General features: G+C 33.7%; 1 protein-coding gene across 2 annotated transcripts in view; it reads right to left on the bottom strand.

The window, feature by feature from the left end:
• The window catches only part of ptgfrnb (prostaglandin F2 receptor inhibitor b), a 61,584-nt gene extending 53,639 nt beyond the window's left edge, over nt 1-7,945 (bottom strand). For both annotated transcript variants that reach the window (XR_012405340.1, XM_005168313.6), the window contains exon 1: nt 7,724-7,945. Coding sequence is in view for 1 of the 2 variants with exons in the window: in XM_005168313.6 (XP_005168370.1) it covers nt 7,724-7,766 (43 nt within the window). In the remaining variant the exon portion in view is untranslated. The remainder of the gene's footprint in view (nt 1-7,723) is intronic.
• Nucleotides 7,946-21,131: the final 13,186 nt, after the last annotated feature.

Raw genomic sequence — 21,131 nt, 5'->3', positions numbered from 1 at the left:
CAGCCCTTATATCAAATACACTTTCAATTATGTCAACATGAAACTGTGTTAGCAAACCATTTAATGAGCATAATTCCAAATGATACAGTGCAATCGATACAAGGTGAGGCTTTTATTGTGATTTATTATTATGAAAACCTGCAATTTTCATAATTTAAATCATTTAAAAACTGTATAAACAATTAAAAAACAATAGTAATGACTCTTTTATAAACACAACCAATTAATTTGCAAGGTCTTTTAACAGTTCAGCATATAATATGGAAATGTTGTTATGATTTATTATGATTTTATGCACTATGACAATGTAAATATGGTAACTAGCCATTTTTTTTTCAGATTTAATTCATTAAAAATGGTATAAATAAATATACAGAATATAATTACTGCTGGGCAAAACTTGCAATGCATCCAAAATAAAAGTTTGTGTTGACATAATATAAGTGTGTGTATTTTTATTATGTATGTATAAATACACACATGCATGCATATGTTTGAAAAATTGTTTATTTATATTTAGATATAAAATATATTTGCATGATACAAAATATATGTACATTAAAATATCTATGTAACAAAATAGTTTTGTTTAGTTTTGTATCTATGTATGTGCATGTATCACATATATATATAATAAATATACATACGCAATGCACACAACAAAACATATTTTTATTTTGGATGTGATTAAATATGATTTACATGATTAACCAGAATTAAATCTACAACACTAAATATAATATAATATAATATAATATAATATAATATAATATAATATAATATAATATAATATAATATAATATAATATAATATAATATAATATAATATAATATAACAAACATTAGTAATTATTCTTTAACTAATACAACCAATTAATTTGGAAAGTATTTTAACAGAACACCATATAGAAATGTTTTGTAATAAAAATAATTGATCTTACTGTTTTTACTGTATTTTGCTTTGTTTCCTAGTTTATTTCAAACACATTAAAAAGGTCCTAGTTATACCAAACATTTTGACTTGAGAAACATAAGTAAATGCCATGGACTTTTATAGTAAAAATCTAAAAAATAAAATTTACTTTTGAATTATTATGATTTTATCCACCATGACAAAGTGAATATGTTAACTTGCAATTTTCATTTGATTTAACTAATTACAAATGGTAATATAATATAATATAATATAATATAATATAATATAATATAATATAATATAATATAATATAATATAATATAATATAATATAATATAATATAATATAATTAGTGATGATCTTTTTATGAATACAACTCATTAATTTGGAAAGTCTTTTAAAAGATCAGCATTAGCTATGAATATGTTTTTTTAATAAAAAGTAATGTTTTTACTGTATTTTTTCTTATTTCTTTCAAACACATTAAAAAGGGACTTAAAGGGATTTTTACAGTAAAAATCAACAAAAGGTGGAACTGTAAGTAAAATAAAAACCTGGAAAACCCAAACAAACAAAAACAACAGTTATTGATTGGACCTTATACCACATACATGTTCAATTATGTCAACATGAAATTGTGTTGACAAAACATTTAATGAGCATATTTCCAAACAATACAGTGCAATCGATCCAAAGTGAGGCTTTTATTTTGATTTATTATTATTCTATTCACAATGACAGGGTAACTTGCCATTCTTATATGATATGATAACTCATTACAAAAGGTATAATATAATATAATATAATATAATATAATATAATATAATATAATATAATATAATATAATATAATATAATATAATATAATTTAATATAATATAATATAATATAATATAATATAATATAATATAATATTGTTTAATATTATTTGACATAATAAACATAATATAATATAATATAATATAATATAATATAATATAATATAATATAATATAATATAATATAATATAATATAATATAATATAATATAATATAATATAATTAGTTAAACCAATATTTTCACTTAAGAAACAAACTAATAGAGGTAGAAAATTTATTTGTGAATTATTAATGATTTTTTCTACACTGTAAGTGTAAAAGTCTCTAATATATGTATCTGATATAGATCATAGGTCTCAAACTTAATTCCTGGAGGGCCGCAGCTCTGCATACTTTTTCTCCAACCCTAATCAAACACAGCTGATGGATCTAATCAAGGTGTTCAAGGCTCGAGACGATTAAGCAGGTGTGAGTTGCAGCTAAACTATGCAAAGCTGCAGCCCTCCAGGAATTGAGTTTGAGACCATCGGTATAGATCAGTGTTTCTCAACCACATTCCTGGAGGACCACCAACCAACACTTCATGTTTTGGATATCTTCTTTTGTCTGTCACACCCATCACAGGTCTTTCAGTTTTGAATCAGGTGTGTTTGGTTAAGAAGACATGGTAAATGCGCAGAGCTGGTGGTTCTCCAAGAATGTGGTTGAGAAACACAGGTATAGATGATAAAACAATATTAAAATATTTGTAATTGTCAAATTAAACCACGTAATGACAGAACAGATTTTCTCTGATCAGCATACAGCATATTTTGCCCTTATTATAGTTTTTACAGTATTTTTGCTCTCTGTTTTGTTTTCTAGTTTCTTAAAAAAAACATTACATTTGGAATGAATTAATAAACATAAATGATAATTTATAAACCAATTAGTTTCGCAATAGGAATTAATACAAGGTGGGATTTTTTTTGTGAATCATGGTGTTATTTACACTGCAAATAGTGGTAATATGAAACCTTATTTTTACCTGACAGAAATTACATTTGATAACTATTTAGTTGATTTGGTGATAATAAACAATTCGTTTAGACTTGATTTAAATCATTAAATTTAGATGTTTACAATTTAAGTTTCTAGTTTAAGCTAGTGTTAGTTAAAGTTATTTATTTATTCATTTTCCTTCGGCTTAGTCTCAATTTCAGAGGTTACCACAGTGGAATGAACCACCAACTTTTCCAGCATATATTTTACACAGCGGATGACCTCTAAGCTGCAACCCAGTACTGGGAGACACCCATACACACTCATTCACTATGGCCAATTTAGTTTATTCAGTTCATCTATAGCACATGTGTTTGGACTGTGGTGGAAAACCGGAGCACCCAGGGGAAACCCACGCCAACACGGAGAGAACATGCAAACTCCACACAGAAACGCCCTGACAGGACTTGAACCAGCGACCTTCTTGCTGTGAGGTGACAATGCTAACAACTGAGCCACCATGCCACCTTTGCTTTAAGCTAACTTGTGCAGTTAACGCTGAATTGTTTGCATGAATAAAAGTGAGAGCGCAGCACTAATTATCTAGCATTCAATCTAACGTCACATCACACCACATCTGAGTGTTTAACCTGATTTCTGAGTTTCATAAGCACATGTCTATGGTTTGGCATATGGCACTTTACAATGGGATTACGAGGATTATCTTCAAAGCACGTGGCACTTTCATAAAAGACCACAAATGCAAATGAAGCACCATGCTAATGATAACTCTGTCACTCTCACCCCACTAGACTTGCAAATGACACTAAATGAAAAAAGACTATCCTAAAATATTCCATTCTAACAGAAAGCTCCTGAAAGCCTGACACGCTTTCAGCTGAAGGAACTACTGAGAAACTTCAAAACTGGGGAAGACACAGGAGAAATGCGCTGTTATTTCCACCATATACTCTTTGTCTTTCTCTCTGCGTTTTATAAAGCAAATCAAAGTCCATGGGAAAACCACAAATTCTTAATTTCCTGCTTTGAAGTCGGTGTTTTGGAGAGAAGTCTACATGATAAACTAATAGGAAGAAAAGGGGGAGGAGATGAAATACATTCCCTGTCTGCAGTAAAATATGGTTATAATCTTTGTTTACAGTGCACAGGTTCACATCAAAACACATGCATATGCAAATGCATGCTTGCACAAATCCAAATCCAAACCTCGTATTGTACAAAACACATCATCTTTAACATCTCTAGTTTAAACATGTATATTTATGTATTTTCATTAACATTTAATATTTAAATAAAACAGAACATCTGGCCACTTTTTTAGGTACACCTGTCCAACTGCTTATTAACGCAAATTTCTAATCAGCCCATCACATGGCAGCAACTCAATGCATTTAGGCATGTAGACATGGTCAAGACGATCTGCTGCAGTTCAAAGCGAGCATCAGAATGGGGAAGAAAGGGGATTTAAGTGACTTTGAATGTGACATGGTTGTTGTTGCCAGACGTGCTGGTCTGAGTATTTCAGAAACTGCTGATCTACTGGGATTTTCACGCACAACCCTCTCTAGGGTTTACAGAGAATGGTCTGAAACAGGGAAAATATTCAGTGAGCGGCAGTTCTGTGGCGCAAATTCCTTGTTGATGCCAGAGGTCAGAGGACATGGCCAGACTGGTTCCAGCTGATAGAAAGGCAACAGTAACTCAAATAAGCACTCGGTACAACCGAGCTCTGCAGAAGAGCATCTCTGAGCGAACAACACGTCCAACCTTGAGGCGGATGGGCTACAGCAGCAGAAGACCACAGCACATTTCTGCTGCCACATTCGGATGGTCGGGTCACATTTTTTGTTTGTCAACAACATGAAAGCATGGATCCACCCTGCCTTGTATCAGTGGTTCAGGCTGGTGGTGGTGTAATGGTGTGGGGGAGATTTTCTTGGCACACTTTGGGTCCATTAGTACCAATTGAGCATCATGTCAACACCACAGCCTACCTGAGTAGGTTCCCTTTATGACCACAGTGTACCCTTTTTCTGATGGCTACTTCCAGCAGGATAACACACAATGTCAAAGCGTGAATCATCTTAGACTGGTTTCTTGAACATGACAATGAGTTCACTGTACTCAAATGGCCTCCACAGTCACCAGTTCTCAATCCAATAGAGCACCTTTGTGCAGCCAACAAATATGCAGCAACTAAGTGATGCTCTCATGTCAATATGGAGCAAAATCTCTGAGGAATATTTCCAGTATCTTGTTGAATCTATACCACGAAGGATTAAAGCAGTTTTGAAGGCAAAAGGGGGTCCTGGTACTAGTAAGGTGTACCTAATAAAGTGGCCGGTGAGTGTATATTATCATATTTTTCTAGGTCTCATTTAATTTGCAAAGCAGATGTAAATGTTTTTTTTTTTTGTTTTTGTTTTACTGTCAATCTAAAAATAACTGTCCTTCAATAGCTCTTTGCAGTATTTTAGGTTCAGTACACTCAGTTTTGTCTGTGGAGCTTGGGTGATTCATTATTTAAGTTCTCAGTGTTTCTTTACAGGTTCCTCAGATCAGTGTTTTGGTTTCAGGCTTGTTTAAAACTCCAGTACATTGATGACCTTGTACAGATTTAGTGATTAAAGGGATCTTTAAGAGTCTAACAATGGTTTCCCTTTTACATGAGACCTTTTTAATTCAACTCAGACCTTGTTTTAGAAGTCTAAGGTTACATGCCATTCATGTCAAAGGCTACATGATACCTTTTTGTCATGTTAATTGTCATTGTCAATCTAAAAAGACTACCAGTCCGACCACTGTAAGAAATCATTGCACTTCTGATGCATCTGTATGCAAATGATTATGATTAATGCATTTATATAGTGTATAAATATAATGTATGCTGCCCTATTTCTGTACTTTATAAAACACTTAAATTCACTTTTACCTAATTTTTAAAAAGAAAAGCAAGCCGAAATAGTTGTATAATGATTCCGATATAATCCTCAAATACCTTATTTCATATGTTATTATGACTATAGGCAAACACAAAGTCTGTGCCCACAGATATCCGGAGATTTCCACAGATTTTTGAGCTCATCATTCAATATATTTTCTTGTTTAAATGTGTATAAATTTATATTTATTGATTATTTTCAGTTTATTATTATACAATATGCAAATGGTTAAATACATCACATACAACACCATTTTAAAGCAATATTTTCTGTCTTTTATTGTATGTATTACTTGATAGATGTAACTTTGTTTACCGAACAAGTGGATCTACATGGATTTTGATTGCAAACCTTCAATAAAACTTATTATTATTATTTTATTTTTTATGTATTCTTTAATTTTTATATATATTTATTGTTATTTTATCAAATATCCACAGATTTTTTTACAAAATCTACACAGAAACATCAGAAGAGTCTGCAGAATCTGTCTGGCTTTAGCTCTGACTAAGCTTCTATTAATTTTTGACCATGCAAATTAGAAGGGGCAGACCAATTACATAAAGATTTACAGCGGCATGGTTCACCTTTAACATGACTAAACTTCAATATGCATGCAAGTATGTACAGTACTTGCTTTAAGCTATTTACATTAAGCTTTGACCATTTAAATCTAATTACAGTACAAAACCAATGCAGAACAATCCTATTATATTACAAAAGTTTAATTAGAACGCATTTAATAAACATAATTTATAGAATGTGTTTATTTTTCTTCTGGAGAAAGTCTTATATTTATTTATAAATATACTTATTGTGAGATATTTACAGTATGACATCAAGGCAGCCTCTTATGTAAATCTATAGTCTGCTATATGCATTTAATACTTGCTTTGAAGTTTTTTTACTTCACATTATTAGACCAAACTCTAATAATAGCAAGATGTCAAGGCAGAACAACTCTTTAATGATCGAGAGGTTTAATTAGACACAACCTGACCCATAAAATCACATTAAATACTGCAACCTAATGTAATTAAGCTTATACAGTTGATTTAAATCGTCTTTTGACACAAACGAAAGCAGCTAATTGAGATTTCACCGAATGAAACACGTTGTTTTAATAATAGTTCATCTTAATGTTTTTTTTTTTTGAACAGGTTTATTTAAAGTTATCAGGATAAATGCACAACAATGTGCTTTAAGAGGTGTAATCAGAGGCACGTTTTACAAAGAATGTGCCATGGGTTATACAGTAGTCTAAATGTACTGTAGTACAATAGCAAATCATAAACAATAGATTTACCAAAAAAATAAATACAAAAAAAGTAAACAAAATAATAATAAACCATAATAATCCTTAAAAATGAATAAGTAAATATATAGTTGAAGCCAAAATTACTACCCCTCCAGTTATTTTTCCCCCTTTATTTCCCAAATGATGTTCAACAGAGCAAGGAATTTTTTACAGTATTCCCTATAATATTTTTTCCTCTAGAGAAAGTCTTATTTGTTTTATTTTAGTTTGAATAAAAGCAGTTTTACTAAAAAAAAAAAAAAAAAAAAAAAAAAAAAAAAAAACATTTTAAGGTCATTATTATTATCTTTAAATATAGTCAAATGTTATGTACTGACATCATGGCATGGCAAAAATAAAAGAAATCAGTTATTAAGACTATTATGTCAATATAAATATTAATATAAATAAATATGGGGGCTAATAGCCTAATTCGGGAGAGCTATAGATAGATAGATAGATAGATAGATAGATAGATAGATAGATAGATAGATAGATAGATAGATAGATAGATAGATAGATAGATAGATAGATAGATAGATAGATAGATAGATAGATAGGTAAAAAGAGACATGACACCATCTTTAAGTACTAACATTACTGACTAGTCAAATGAAACACGTTTTAGGTCACCTGACAAAACACCTGAACATTTCCTGACTGACAGAAATGCTGTTGTCCGTCAATAAAACAAAACGTCGGTTGTTTGACGGTTGACGTTCAGTTGTTCCGGCGGGAAACTCACTCACCGACAGCGGCGTACAGCAGGATCAGGACTCGTGTCATTCCCATGTCGCGCCGTATTCCCGGTAACGAGCCGCGGACAGACCGACCGGTTCGGGATACACCTGTGAGCCCCTCGCGGATGTGATGAGGTCAGGATTTGCCTGGTTCGCGCGCGAACGTGTGATGACTGGCCGCCTCGTCCGTCCCGTGATTGATGCGCGCTCGCGGAGGTTTAACAACCGAATGACGGAAGTGGAGCGGGATTCCCTACGAGAGACTGGAGGAGCGTCACTCACTCACTCACACACTCTCTCTCATGCTCACACACACACTCTCTCTCATACTCACACACACACTCTCTCTCATACTCACACACTCACTCTCTCTCGCTCTCTCTCTCTAGATAGATAGATAGATAGATAGATAGATAGATAGATAGATAGATAGATAGATAGATAGATAGATAGATAGATAGATAGATAGATAGATAGATAGATAGACGGACGGACGGACGGACGGACGGACGGACGGACGGACGGATGGATGGACGGACAGACAGATAGATAGACAGAGAGACAGTTAGATAGATAGATAGATAGATAGATAGATAGATAGATAGATAGATAGATAGATAGATAGATAGATAGATAGATAGATAGATGTTATAATATGTTTTAAAGTTAAAAAGAACTCTTAATAAATAGTGTTATCATCCTGACATCACAGCAATTAATGCTCTTATGCCATCTAGTGTTGAGAAACACCATTAAAAAGGCTTGAATACATTGTGTGTTAATAAAAATATAACAATTTATTACAATTAAACATTTAATATCCATTGATCTATTTTGTTCCACATAAGGTTCCTTCAATTTTTTTAAACAATCTTCACACATGCAAATTATTCTTTTATGAAACTGAACTTTCCTTTACCAAAACTGAAAAGATCTGTTCAATACCCGAAATGGTTTTTCTGTGGTGTTGCTGCAAACATTCATTCATTCATTTTCTTTCCGGCTTAGTCCCTTTATTAATCCAGCATCGCCACAGCGGAATGAACCGCCAACTTATCCAGCATGCGTTTTACGCAGCGGATGCCCTTCCAGCTGGGAAACAGCCACAAACACTCATTCACAATCATACACTACAGACTATTTAGCCTAGCCAATTCAGCTGCACTGCATGTCTTTGGACTGTGGGGGAAACCGAAGCACCCAGAGGAAACCTACTCGAATGCAGGGAGAACATGCAAACTCCACACAGAAATGACAACTGACCCTGCCGAGGCTCGAACCAGCAACCTTCTTGCTTTGAGGCGACAGCACTACCTACTGCGCCACTGCGTCACCATTGCTGCAAACAATCAACAATCAATCAATCAAAAAAAAACATCCTTGCGACCTTTTTTTAAAGAGTGTAGTCATTTAGCTAACACTTCTCACCTGAATTGACTTTCAGTACCCCTTAGGTAACCCTAAACCAGAGGAACTTATGGTGACACTGATTTTACTCGTTTCTTCTTATTGACTTTTCACCAGAAGCATTCTGGCTTTCATTTCTCAGCTCTAAACACATCAGCTAATAGAAAGTTCAGTGTATAAGTCTTGATTATTGCACCGCTGCCTTGATTCTACAGTAGTTCTGTTTTTGTGCATGATCATCGGCTACTTTTAGGTCACTACGGTTTAAATTTAAAGCAGAGAAATGAGAATACAATGCTAAATCTACAGTACTTCTGCTTATGAAGTCAGTGTCAATGAACTGCTGCATTTGGTCAAGCAGTGCAGTAGTGTTTAAAGTAAGGGAAGAGAGAAGTATTTTATTTAAAGATCCTAAAAAGTTCTTTAATGGCGAGGCAGCGGCGCAGTAGGTAGTGCTGTCGCCTCACAGCATGAAGGTCGCTGGTTCGAACTTCGGCTCAGTTGGCGTTTCTGTGTGGAGTTTGCATGCTCTCCCTGCCTTTGCGTGGGTTTCCTCCGGGTGGTCTGGTTTCCCCCACAGTCCAAAGACATGCAGTACAGGTGATTTGGGTTGGCTAAATTGTCCGTAGTGTATGAGTGTGTGTGTGTGTGTGGATGTTTCCCAGAGATGGGTTGCAGCTGGAAGGGCATCCGCTGCGTAAAAACTTGCTGGATAAGTTGGCGGTTCATTCCGCTGTGGTGACCCCGGATTAATAAAGGAACTAAGCCGACAAGAAAATGAATGAATGAAAAAATTCTTTAATTAAAGACCCTTAAACAGGATTCTTGTTTAATAACTAATAGTTGCTACATGCATAGTGAAGAATAATGCAACATTTGTTCCTTAAAGGGGCAGTTCACCCAAAAATGAATATTTATTTATGCTACTGCAATATGCTGTGAGTATTATATATTGCAGGTCATTGGTCACTTGGTTTTGAGACAAAAAAATAAGGCTTTATGCGTATGTATATGCAAGAAAGAAACAATTTAATTGTGCTTATATTCAGTGTCAATAAACTCCTGCATTTTGGTCAAGCAGTACAGTAGCAAGGGAAAGGAAAAGTATTTTGTTTTTCAAAGTTTAACAATTAAAGTCATTTTAACCCTACATTGTCAAAAAATACTTAAACAGGATTCTTGTAATTATAAATAATAGTCGCCATATACACACTGAAGAGTAATGCAACACATATTTATTCCTTAAAGGGACAGTTCACTTAAAATGAATATTTAGTTGTTTTACTAAAACATTTTAGCTGAATTTGTGGTTATTATGATGCAAGTCATTGGTCACTTGGTTTAGAGATAATAACATAAGGCTGTATGCATATGTGTATGCAAGAAACTGAACATTATTTACAATATTATTGCCTTTAATCCACAGCCTGCACTGTAAAAGAAATGCAGGGTTACACACAATTGTCCCAACACAAACTGATAAAGTTAACTATTAATGATTAGTGGACTGAGCATAAAACAAGTAAGTTGTTCTTGTCAAAGCGTAAAATACTTACGTTTCCTCGTGAGATCAGGCTGGTTGTTCCAAAAAAATCTCAAGAATTGTGTTACTTCAGCTCGTTTCCCAACCCAAGGCTGGGAAACACCCATACTCTCTTGCATTCACATTCAAACACTACTACCCACTGCGCCACCGGGATGCCCTATATATATATATATATATATATATATATATATATATATATATATATATATATATATATATATATATATATATATATATATATATATATATATATATATATATATATATATATAAATACAACAGTTCTGTCTGGTTCTTGAATCTGATTGGCTAATAGCCGTTATATATTAAGTAATATCACCACCCGTAAAACCTCTTTACCCTTTGTGTATTACTCCGCCCACATACAACCAGCAAAAAGCAGACACTACAGATCTAAAGTTTAAAAGATGCACGCTCAGTTGTTTAACTGTCAGCACTCTAAAAAGGAATGTGTTGAAAACAACAAAACATGTGTTATTTTCAACACATGTCCTGAGTGTGCTCATGGACAACACAAGTTGAGTTAAGTTTAACACACAAAATGTGTCATAAAATGTAACTCATTAATGTGCAGCATAAGTTGACACACAGATGTGTTATTTTTGTATGTGTTTAACACAACTGTGTGTTACTATTCATTTTTTGTCATTTTAAATGTAAAAAATATTATAAATGTAAAATCAATATACAAAATCTCACAGGAAACATTAAACACTGTTCACATACTGTTTAATTTTCCCAAATGCATTCAAATGTTTTACAGCAATTCATTGTACATAATATAAAAACTCACTTTATAAAAGTATTCATTAAATTGAACTCGTATCTGTTACGCATGCCAATAAAATGTCAAATATGTATGAAACATATCCATTTTCAAAATTATTCTCTAGTGAAATAAATAAATAACCATAGCACACTGTTTATACATTCACCCACATGTAAGGTGCTTGTCTTAAATCATTGTCAAATCTAGTCAAAACACTTCAAACATTTAGGTAACCCTTTATAGTAATGACACAATATAAATAATTTATTAAGCATTAGCAAGTACAGTAGTTAATTCACTATTTGTTAAGCATTAAATCTACATCATAAGACATTAGTAAGTGGTTTCTAAATACTGCTACAAAGGCTGTTTTCTTGACTTATAAGCACATTTATAATGTGCCTAACAATTGTACTTTTATAATTCATTTTTCTTCTACACCGCGTTCTTGCAACTGTCTTCATAGACAGAAAGGAAATATGGAGAAACCATTCACAGATGGCAATGTTGGAGATCTGATAGCCTTAGTCAAACTGGAACGGTCTCAACAACGATCTTTTGATTGAATATTGAAATTTGACAGATTTTCAAGTTCATTGACACTGATGTAAATGCAGGAGTAAAGGAGCTTGGCAAATTTCAAATATATTATATTGCAAGCTATACCCCGGACTCATTAGAAAGAAGTGTGCACTCATTACAGGTAAAACATTACTATATTTCTCCCTTTATATTACTATAGATAAACGTAAACATTTAAATAAATAAAATGTTTTGGCATTTCTTAGTGTCCTTTAACAGATTCAACTCAGACTGGCAACACAACTAGTTTGCTGATGCTGCTTGAAGAAAAGCCTCTTCAATCCTGATAGAACATGAAGACTGTCAAAAAGTTGCTGTCAGTGTCCTTGTAGAGAAACATGGATTGTGAGTATGTGCATAGCTATATATCTATATATATATGGCTATATATCGTACTGGTGAGGGCACTAAGGAACTCGGCCTACGGCCTTATGCCAACGCACGCTTCCCACCAGTGCCGATATATACAGCCATATCGCACTGCTACTCGTGTGATATTGCTCATATATATATATCTATATATATATATATATACACATTTTTTTTTTTTTTTGAGTGTGGATAAAACGTTCTTGGGCTGCAGATTAAAGCTAATTATGTTATAAACAATGGTCAGTTATCACAGTTTATTTATTTTTTGCAGAGACTGATTGTTTTTTACTTCATAAGACCTCATTGCACTATCATTTTCTGTATGTGTTTATTTTTAATATCGAGAATGCATGACCACCGACTTGCATTATATCAAGAAAAACCTTGTTCAATGTTCTACTGGAGCAAAATAAGTCACCTACATCTTCAATGACCTATGAAGTACATTACATTTACAGTTAATGTAAATGTTTTGTGTCAATAATACTTTCAACCTTGACACATTTGACCAGCTATTTATATTTCTTCTGTGGTTGCCCCCATTAACTTTATATCTTGCTTCTGATGTACATAGAAAAGTGATGTACCATCATTTTAGCCACTTCCTGTGTTGGACAAACCCAAAAGAGGAAACAGCTACACAGAAAGTAATGTAAGTGATCGGAAACTTTTGGTCAAACTCTCAGTGTGAATCAAAACTCTCACACAAATAAACTATTTACTTTTAATTGTATTAATCAAGCTACTATTTTATACTATACTATATTTGTTTATGGAAGAAATAAATGTCACAGGTGCCGTGATCTCATTAGAGGCGCTCTAATCTCTAATGCTTAGAAGTGATAATAATTTCCATGATGACATATTCTGACCAAAATCAAGATTAGCAGACACGTCTCAGTTTAGTATAACTGTGGAAAATGATCTACTGGTGATGATTTACTGGAAAATATGTGCAACACCACACATTCTGCCTTTAGCATGAAGACTATAAAGCAGGGCTGAGTACATGTTTATTAATTAACAATACATTTTTTATTATTATCTAACATTTTTATTCTTCAAACACACTTAGCCACACTTATTTAGGTCTGTCATGATAAGGTATTTTTGTTGTGTGATATATTGACGCAGAAATTGTTGCATTAACAATATTATCGTCATTTTAAGATCATTTTGATTATATAATGATTATATAACAGCATAATAGAATTAAACACTTTAAAAAAATTAGCATTCATAAGGTTATTTAGATTCTATAATTTGATTTTAAAAAGGTAAATGCCCTATTATATACACTATTAAATGTGCTCTTAGGTAAATGTCCAATTATAAACTTCGACACCAAAGACGAAGAATTTTAATGTCATTGTAAAATGTCTTTAATGTTATTTTTCAATTTGTAAATATATAATACAAGCGCAAAAATTCTTTAGGTCATCTCCAAGTGTTGCTTGATAAGTCAATATATTGATTATTGTGAATAATGTTCACAAATGGCTGTTTGTATATACTTATTCTTTAAGATATCACTGCTGCTTTTGATACCATTAATTATTCAATATTACTGGATCGACTGGCCTCAATTGGAATCGCTGATAAAGCCCTCTGCTGGTTTACATCTTACTTTTTTTTGATATGAGAACATTTTATTTTACTTACACATGCTTATTCCTTTTTTATTTTTTATTAGAATATACAAAATGCACACAATTTGCGATGATACAAATACAAAGAAAATGAAACAGTAACACAAATACCAAAAACAACAACAATACAGTCAAATACTGACTGGTGCGTGTGTGTGTGTGTGTGTGTGTGTGTGTGTGTGTGTGTGGGTGTATGTGTGTGGGTGTATGTGTATGTGCATGTAAAGGTAACTTGGTAAACAGGTCAGAGTACTTACAAAAGGAAAAATAACAGTCACTAAATGAAGCAAGTAACATTCATTTATTCATTCATTTTCTTGTCGGCTTAGTCCCTTTATTAATCCGGGGTCGCCACAGTGGAATGAACCACCAACTTATCCAGCAAGCTTTTACACAGCGGATGCCCTTCCAGCCGCAACCCATCTCTGGGAAACATCACACACTCATACACTACGGACAATTTAGCCTACCCAATTCACCTGTACCGCATGTCTTTGGACTGTAGGGGAAACCAGAGCACCCGGAGGAAACCCACACGAAGGCAGGGAGAACATGCAAACTCCACACAGAAACGCTAACTGAGCCGATGTTCGAACCAGCGACCTTCTTGCTGCAGCACTACCTACTGCGCCACTGCCTCGCCCGCAAGTAATAAATAAATATATATATATATATATATATATATATATATATATATATATATATATATATATATATATATATATATATATATAGATATAGATATATGAGCAATATCACACGAGTAGCAGTGCGATATGGCTGTATATCAGCACTAGTGGGAGGCGTGCATTGCCTTAGCGTCCCACCTTTCTGTTCAGGATTCAAACCTTTCTGTTCAGGATTGCTTTAAATGACTTTCTGGATTAATTTTATGTTTACTCTTCTTTCTTGTTTGTCTGCGACATACTGTAAGATGTCTTTGAGTGCCCTGAAAGGCAAAATGCAGCCTGCAGGTTAATGATCATATAAGTCACCTTTCATATGAGTCACCTTTCAATGTACAGCTCTTGTGGTCCAGCGGTTAGCCATTAGGTTATGATGCTGCTGACCTGGGTGTGATCCTCCTCTGTGTAATTGATTTTTTTTTAACTTTTATTGTTAAGACATATAATACTGTTAGGGTTGTTGAACATTTGAAATTCTAAAGCAGCTGTTTTCTCAAAAAAAGACGTGATAGTGTAATTAGAAACTGATTTGGAAATGACCTTATTTTAATAGTCAGTCATGAACTGAGGTGGGCCGGTCTGAGGCTTGAAACTCCAGGGATGGAAAGGAGTCCCACTCCGGCCCTGTAGAAGATATTTAGAAAAATGTTGGAAACCTGTAACCATTGACATCCATAGTATTTGCTTTTCCTACTGAGGAAGTCAATGGTTACAGGTTTTCAGCTCCCGTCAAAATATCTTCTTTAAGACAATCTACAACACAGTTTGGGATAGTTTTTTCTTCTGATGAACAAAAAAAAATCATATTTAGAAGAATGTAGAAAACTTGAAGCAACTGACTAGGACATAAATGTTTTAGGAGGAACAGAAGGAAGAAATAGAAGATTTTACAGCTGAGCAAAGGCCTACAGTATATTGCTCATTTTTAAACAGGTAATAAAGTAATACCTTTTTTCACCACATTCTAATGCAGAGCAGTGGTCCTTAACTGGTTTGGTAATGTGACCTACATTTTACCAAAGCCATTAATCCTGTCAAACCTTTATGTTTCTTTCTTCTGTTACAATTTTGTAAACCAGTAAACTTTCTAACTTTATATCTTTGTTTGTTTTTAACCGGAGAAAGAAATTTATAAAGGTTTGGAAAACTTGAGGGAGAGTAAATAATGCTGCCAACACAATCCCTTATCTTATTCCTTTGTGTTTTACTCATTGATAGGTTTTTAAAGTATTTTACATTAATAGACTGAAATTAAAAACTGTTACAGAAGAATACTGGTCAATATCAAGGTTTGTTTTCATGCACAATGTATTATATGTGTCTATAAACCATGTTTTGTCAGTTTAACTAAACATTTAAATGTTAAAACATCTAAAGTCACTTTTTAATAGTCGGATCAGGTAGAAAATAGGTAACAAATGCACTTTTTACAATTGTAAAATGCACATACGTCAGACATTGATTTTCCTTCTGCTTAGTCTGTAATTATCAGAAGCTGCCACAGCGGAATGAACCGCCAACTATAACAGCATTTTTTTTTTTTTATGCAGCGGGTGCCCTTTTATGCTGCAACTCAGTAACACCTGTACACACTTATTCACACACACACACTCATACACTACGGCCAATTTAGTTAATCAACTCCCCCTATAGCACATATGTTTGGACTGTGGGGGAAACCGGAGCATCCGGAGCAAACCCACTGCAACACGGGGAGAACATGCAAACTCCACACAGAAATGCTAACTGGCCCAGCTGGGCCTCAAACCAGAGACCTTCTCGCAGTGATATTATTAATAATGTTTTAAATGCATTTTGTTGCATGACTGAAACAAACTTTTTTCTAACGTGTAAATGTAAACTCATCTGCATTTTATTCACATGTGAATCTTGACATCACACACTAAACAGTGTTTTTGATACTTAGCCCTACATTTAAAGCATAAAGCAAATTACCCCAGATGCATGCAACATTTATGCACACATGATTAATTTTATTAAGTGCTAAAAGATGCAATTGCTTTCATAAGTACATAATTAAACTATTATTCTAGCCTTAATAGTGCTTGCCAATTTAGAGTAAGGTATGAAGCAATGCTTATTGCTTGAACGGGATTAAATTAATGTATATCTAAAAGTATTTAGAGCATTCATTCATTCATTTTCCTTTAGATTAGTCCATTTATTCATCAGGGGTCTCCACAATGCAAATCCAGCAAATGTTTTACACAGCGGATGCCCTTCCAGCTGCAATCCAGTACTGGGAAACACCCATACACACTCATTCACACACACTCTCATAAACTACGGCCAAATTAGCTTATTTAATTTCCCTATAGCGCTTGTGTATGGACTTGTGGGGGAAACCGGAGCACTTGGAGAACATGCAAACATAGAAATGACAACTGAACTAGCTGTGACTTCAACCAGCGACCTTCTTCCTGTGAGGCCACGGTGCTAACCACTGGGCCACCGTGTAACCCCCTTAACTTATTTTTTTTAAGTGCTTTTAAATAATTAATGTGAATGATAACAGCTTAAACTTGGCTTATTCTGAAGTATTTTTGGTAACACTTTATTCTGATGGTCCATTTGAGTATTAGTAGACTGTCTGCTATAAGTCGGTCCTGCTCCTTCAACAGACATTTAACTGACTATAAGACACATTGCATGTACATGTTAACTTACGGTAACATTAACCCTAACCCCAACCTAACAGTTTACTTATAGTGTAATGGGAACTAGATGCAATGCGACTTAAATTTAATAAATGGACCATTAAAATAAAGTATGAGCTTAATGAGCAATATCGCACGAGTAGCAGTGCGATATTGCTGTATATCGGCACTGGTGGGAGGCGTGCGTTAGCACGAGGCCGCAGGCTGAGTTCCTCAGTGCCCCCACCAGTGCTAATATACAGCCATATCGCACTGCTATGAGTGTGATATTGCGTTTATACAACAGTTTGACGGCATAATTATGTATATAAAAACAAAATCAAACATGGAGAGTCTCAAAAACCCTTTTGTATGAGGAACTATTTTCTTCCGCATTGGATTCAAATCATAAGCTGACAGTTAAACAGCTGAGCAAGCATCTTTTAAACTTTAGATCTGTAGTGTCTGCTTTTTGCTGCATGGTTGTATGTGGGCGGAGTGATACACAAAGAGTAAAGAGGCTGTACGGATGCTGATATTACTTAAATATATCACGGCTATCAGCCAATCAGATTCGAGATCCAGAAAGAACTGTTGAATAATTTTTTTTAAATAACAGTTTTTAGCATAACAAAACAATTAAAGCTGTAGGTTTAGTTGTGCTGAGCACAAGGACAATGACAGGGTTTGAACATTTGTAAAGTGTTTCAAATAAAGAACAAAAATCTGAGAGCCAAATGAATGACATGTTCCTTTAAAGAACAACTCACAGAAATAAACCATCAGTCCATTTACAAAAATTTGGGATGAAATACTTTTTATTCACTGTATTTACGTTTTTATTACAGGGACAGATTTCTGGTAAATTGTCCCATGCACAGTTATTTGGAGAGGGGTCTGGCTGCAGACTCGGTGCAGATGCAATCTGCATGCAATGCTTTTAAATGGGCCCACCTAACCCCACCCCTAACCCTACCTGTCACAGTGACATCACTAGCTCCATTGAGTGCTTTGTGTCTGACACTGCATCTCTGAGATATGCAGTCTCAGATTGCATCATAAAGGCTGCATCCAGATACTATTGGCTATTTGCAGCATTTTCAATATGACTGAAGTGTGAATTATTTAATCGTGATAATATGATATGAATAGATGCCACATCTTGTGCATGTTAACTTTTGAATGGGGGATATGCACACACACTTTTAATTTCAGCCCCAGGGCTTCCAGTTAATTGTCATCCCATACAAAATCACCACGTTTAACATCTGATTTCTGAAAAAACCAGCAATTTTCACTACCTGGCTGAAATATGATGTAAAGTAGGTATCAGATCAAACAAGAAGCACAGCATTTAAACATGGAAATTAATTCTACCCCAGTATTTGAAAGGAGTTTCTGGCCTGTGGCTACTGATGGCGCATGCATTTAAATGGTCTTTCATTTCTTTTTACGCATTAACAAACAAATGAATGCTCAAGTCTGGTTAACTGGATGTATTGTAATGAGATCACAACATAAATGCTTTAAAATGAAACTTTTAAAATTGAAAATAATCGCATAAAGCTTTCACAGGAAGTTCATCATTGGCTGAAAAACACTAGCTGTGCATATAGCCCGTTGAATATACACAAAGGGCATGGAATTAGCATGGACGGAGGACACATGTCCCCACCAAAATGATCCACCAATTACTGAAACGTCCCTACCAATAATTAAATCGACTTCAAAATAAAGTAATACTCCTTCAACTCTTAATCAACACATGCACTAAGTCAAGTTTGCTACTAGTTCACCGTAATACTATTAACTGCTGTGCATTTAATCAAAATTTAGTTTTGATTTTGGCCTCCATGACTATGAAAACAGGATAATACAGTTAAATTCCATCACACACGTCTCTCTAAATTTCTGTACGTTCATACCTCTTCAAAGCCAGACTGCAGTGAAATCATGTGAAGTGACTTTTACAGCATGGGACGTGACTGTTATTTGAATTATTATTATTTTTTTTTAAATTATGAAGTACTTTATTTATGTTTTTAAAGCGTGAAACAGAATTTATGCTGTTCAATGCATGTCAAGAGTAAATCTACGCCCTTGGAATACACTGGAATCATGACAGAGTATGCTGTGATGTCCACTTCATGGCACTTACACTTGAATTAAACACACCTCTCAAGCATAAAAACATATGAAATATGCAGACAATGATTGAGATCAGCTGATTTAGAGAGAACTGTGTTTTGTCTTCAACTCCTACTTTTTTTCATAATGCTTTCTTCTGCAGGTTTATCTTAAGAGGCCACATCTCCCACGCACAGGAAAACAGACAATACAAAAAAGCTGACACGTAGGTGATGCAGTTAACCACATCCCTGAGGCCTGATATGTAGTCTTAAGGTGTGAAAAGTCACCACAGATCACAAAAACTACAGAGAAGCACGCTTTTGCATTTGCACTCCTGCACTCTGATTAACACCATTAAAACCCATTTCTATTGTCTCCGTACGAGAACTAAACCTTCAGAAATAATGCAAAAATAATGATCTGAACACAGTTTAAATGATAAGAATAGCCAGATATGCAACATTAAATATATATTTGTCTTTATTTCTGCCTTTGGTGATCTCTCAAACATAGAGATAAAATGAATATACACACTTAAGGAAACAGGCTCAAATACAAAGTACACATTAGTTTGTTATTTAAAGATGCACTTTAAAATTGCTCCCCTAAAGAAAATACAACCTCACTTATATTTACAGCAATTTGCATAAGACACACGAGAGAAAAGCTGGTTATTTGGTGCACATTTAAAAGGACTTATTTTAAAAACCATTGAAATTATATATATATTACTCTAAAACAGATGCCCAAATTATAATGCCTTGTGGGTGTGTATTCAGCATTGAACTCCCTTCTATTATAAATGGGATTGTTTTTGTTTTTAAAAATAATAAGTGCATAATAATAATAATAATAATAATAATAATAATTATATATATATATATATATATATATATATATATATATATATATATATATATATATATATATATATATATATATATATATATATATATATATATATATATATATATATATATATATATACTGCATTAATTCATATAAAACAATGTTTTATATTTTTATACTATTAAATTAATTAGGAAATTACCCATGGTCACTTTAATATAATACAGTTTGTCATATTTAACTTTCACCCACCACCCTCAATCAAGTTTGGTTCTTGCCCTTTATAAAAAAAAATAAAAAATAGTTTGAAAACCCTTTGTCCATAGCTCAGAAATAGTACATGCTTCAGTATCAGATGAAAGACAGCAGTATTTGTGCCATAAAGGCAAAGAAAACAATCCTCAAGTGGATAAAACTGTGATAAAATATCACAGTTGCATCAAAACATTATTTTTAGGGATTCACAGAATATTTGGCGAAACTATAATATATAATTCTATAGCCTAGTTATTGGCCGAATAAGAAAAACAGTTGAAACAACACAAAAAAAAATCTGCACAATTTTTGAAAATTGAATTACATTTTAAAAGTTTTGCAAAAAAGTATTTTTTTTAGTTTTAAATAAAGCAATAAATAATTAGCATAGCTACAGGTTGTTGCGTTTGGCCCTCTAGTGGTTGAAATCTACAAGTAACTCGCGGAGGAACATTGTTTTGTCGCCATGACATGAGCTGTGGTTCGGCCCCGCT

Source organism: Danio rerio, chromosome 1 (assembly GCF_049306965.1).
Source record: "Danio rerio strain Tuebingen ecotype United States chromosome 1, GRCz12tu, whole genome shotgun sequence".
Taxonomy (NCBI): Eukaryota; Metazoa; Chordata; class Actinopteri; order Cypriniformes; family Danionidae; genus Danio; species Danio rerio.
The sequence above is the reverse complement of the archived record's forward strand: the minus strand, read 5'-3'. Positions and strand labels throughout refer to the sequence as shown.